The 1774-nt window shown below is 31.7% G+C and overlaps 1 protein-coding gene across 1 annotated transcript in view; it reads right to left on the minus strand.

Moving 5' to 3' along the window:
- The window catches only part of LOC107476468 (uncharacterized), a 1849-nt gene extending 1306 nt beyond the window's left edge, over positions 1-543 (minus strand). Inside the window, 2 exon segments of the mRNA XM_016096286.3 lie at positions 1-103; positions 269-543. The exon segment at positions 1-103 is cut by the window's left edge and continues 9 nt beyond it. Of these exon segments, the coding sequence (XP_015951772.2) occupies positions 1-103; positions 269-322 (157 nt within the window). The 5' untranslated portion in view covers positions 323-543.
- Between the last annotated feature and the right edge of the window lie 1231 nt (positions 544-1774).

The raw sequence follows: 1774 nt of genomic DNA on the forward strand, positions 1-1774 counted from the left end.
GAAGCTGATCATCCCTCTTTTTGAGCTCTGCTTGAACTGCTGCTTTTGTTTGTTCAAGGTCCAGTGTTGTGCATAATAGTGAGTGTTTCAGCTCCTCCATTGACTGCGGAATTAACACAAACACAAGCAATGCAAGAATTTTTTAGCACCCAAAATCCACAAAGATATGTTTTTTATTAGACCCATTTGTATCTAAAGCATGCAAGTTAACTCACCACTAAGCATTATGAATGAATGAAGTAAAGTAGGTAGGTGGGTATGTATGTACCTTTCCGGGGCAGAAGTAAGCGAAAGAATGAAGATGGTTGCGTTGGTTGTCCATGTAGCTCAAAATGGCAAATTGATATCTATGCTATGTTGTTGCTTTGGATTTCAGAGAGAGATGAAGAAGGTTATTAAAGAGACACAAAAAAAGAAGAAGAAAAGGAAAAGAAAGAGAGGGTTAAGGTTAAGGCCTAAGGGGGATTTGGGTGATGGATGAAGCTCTTTTATAACTTGGTCAATATACTGTTTATACCTTCTTTCTTGCTTTCTCACTTTGGGTTTTCGTCTTTTCCACCATAATCAATAAATAAATAATAAGAATACTAAATAGAAACAGATTTTAAAGATGCAGATACTAGTGTTTTCTTATGTATACTAAGAGGACTAAATTTTTATGGTGGTTTGATTGTGTATTAAATTGATTTTTGAAGTTTCAATTATATTAAGTTTCAATTGTGTACTAAATAGAGTTCTGAATGCTATAGTGATTAGTGGTGGCAATGGATAAGTAGATGTGAGTTTTTGTCCTACCTGAATTCACCCAATTTTATAAAATTTTTTATAGAATTTGTTCCATTTTTATTTGTAGATAGTAACACATTAAATTTTAATTCGTTTTTGTGGATTTTTTTGTGTTCTTATAATTATTAAAATTTAATAAATAAAATTAATTTTTAAAATTTGTATAACTATTATTACATACACAATATAAGTTAAAATAAAAACTTAAAAATAATATATTATTAATTATTTTACTAATTATTTTACATATATTATATATAATTGGACGGGTATTACTTAAATGTGTTTTAACACGTTAAAAATCCGCCACACAGTAACAGGTAATTATCTCGTTCCAAGCAGACAGGGAATTAGGAATGGTAATACCACCCGAACCTGCGGGTACTCACTCCGTCCCTACCCGCTCGGGGCGGGTTCTTGGGAAGGACAGGGCGGGTTGGATTTAGGTAATACCCGCCCCGCTATATGTATAATATACATAATATATAAAATAATTAGTAAATGATTAATAATATTGTATCATATTTAAATTGTTACTTTAATTTATGTTATGTATGTGACGATGGTTATATAAATTTTGAAATTTAATTTTATTTATTGGATTTTAATAATTATAGGAGCGAGTAGGGACGGAACGAGACGGGACAGATAGGGGCGGAACGAGTACCCGCAGAAACGGGTTAGGATTCAACGTTTTACTACCCGCAGGTAGAAGTGAGGCGAATTCTATGCGAATTGTTGTACGGAAGAACAGGATGGGATAGAACAAAAATTCATCCATACCTGTCTTGTTGCTACCCCTACAAAAAACAAGATAAGTATTTACAAGTTCGAATAATATTGTCAATTCTTAATAATAATTTTTCAATCTCTTTTCGACCTTAACTCAAAAAATAAAATAATAGGCTAATATTTTATTTTTAACGTGACAAGAGAATGTCAAATTATTATTCTATTTATTGAGTTATTGCTAATCGAATAATTACTA

The sequence above is a fragment of the Arachis duranensis genome, chromosome 3 (genome assembly GCF_000817695.3).
Source record: "Arachis duranensis cultivar V14167 chromosome 3, aradu.V14167.gnm2.J7QH, whole genome shotgun sequence".
Lineage (NCBI taxonomy): Eukaryota > Viridiplantae > Streptophyta > Magnoliopsida > Fabales > Fabaceae > Arachis > Arachis duranensis.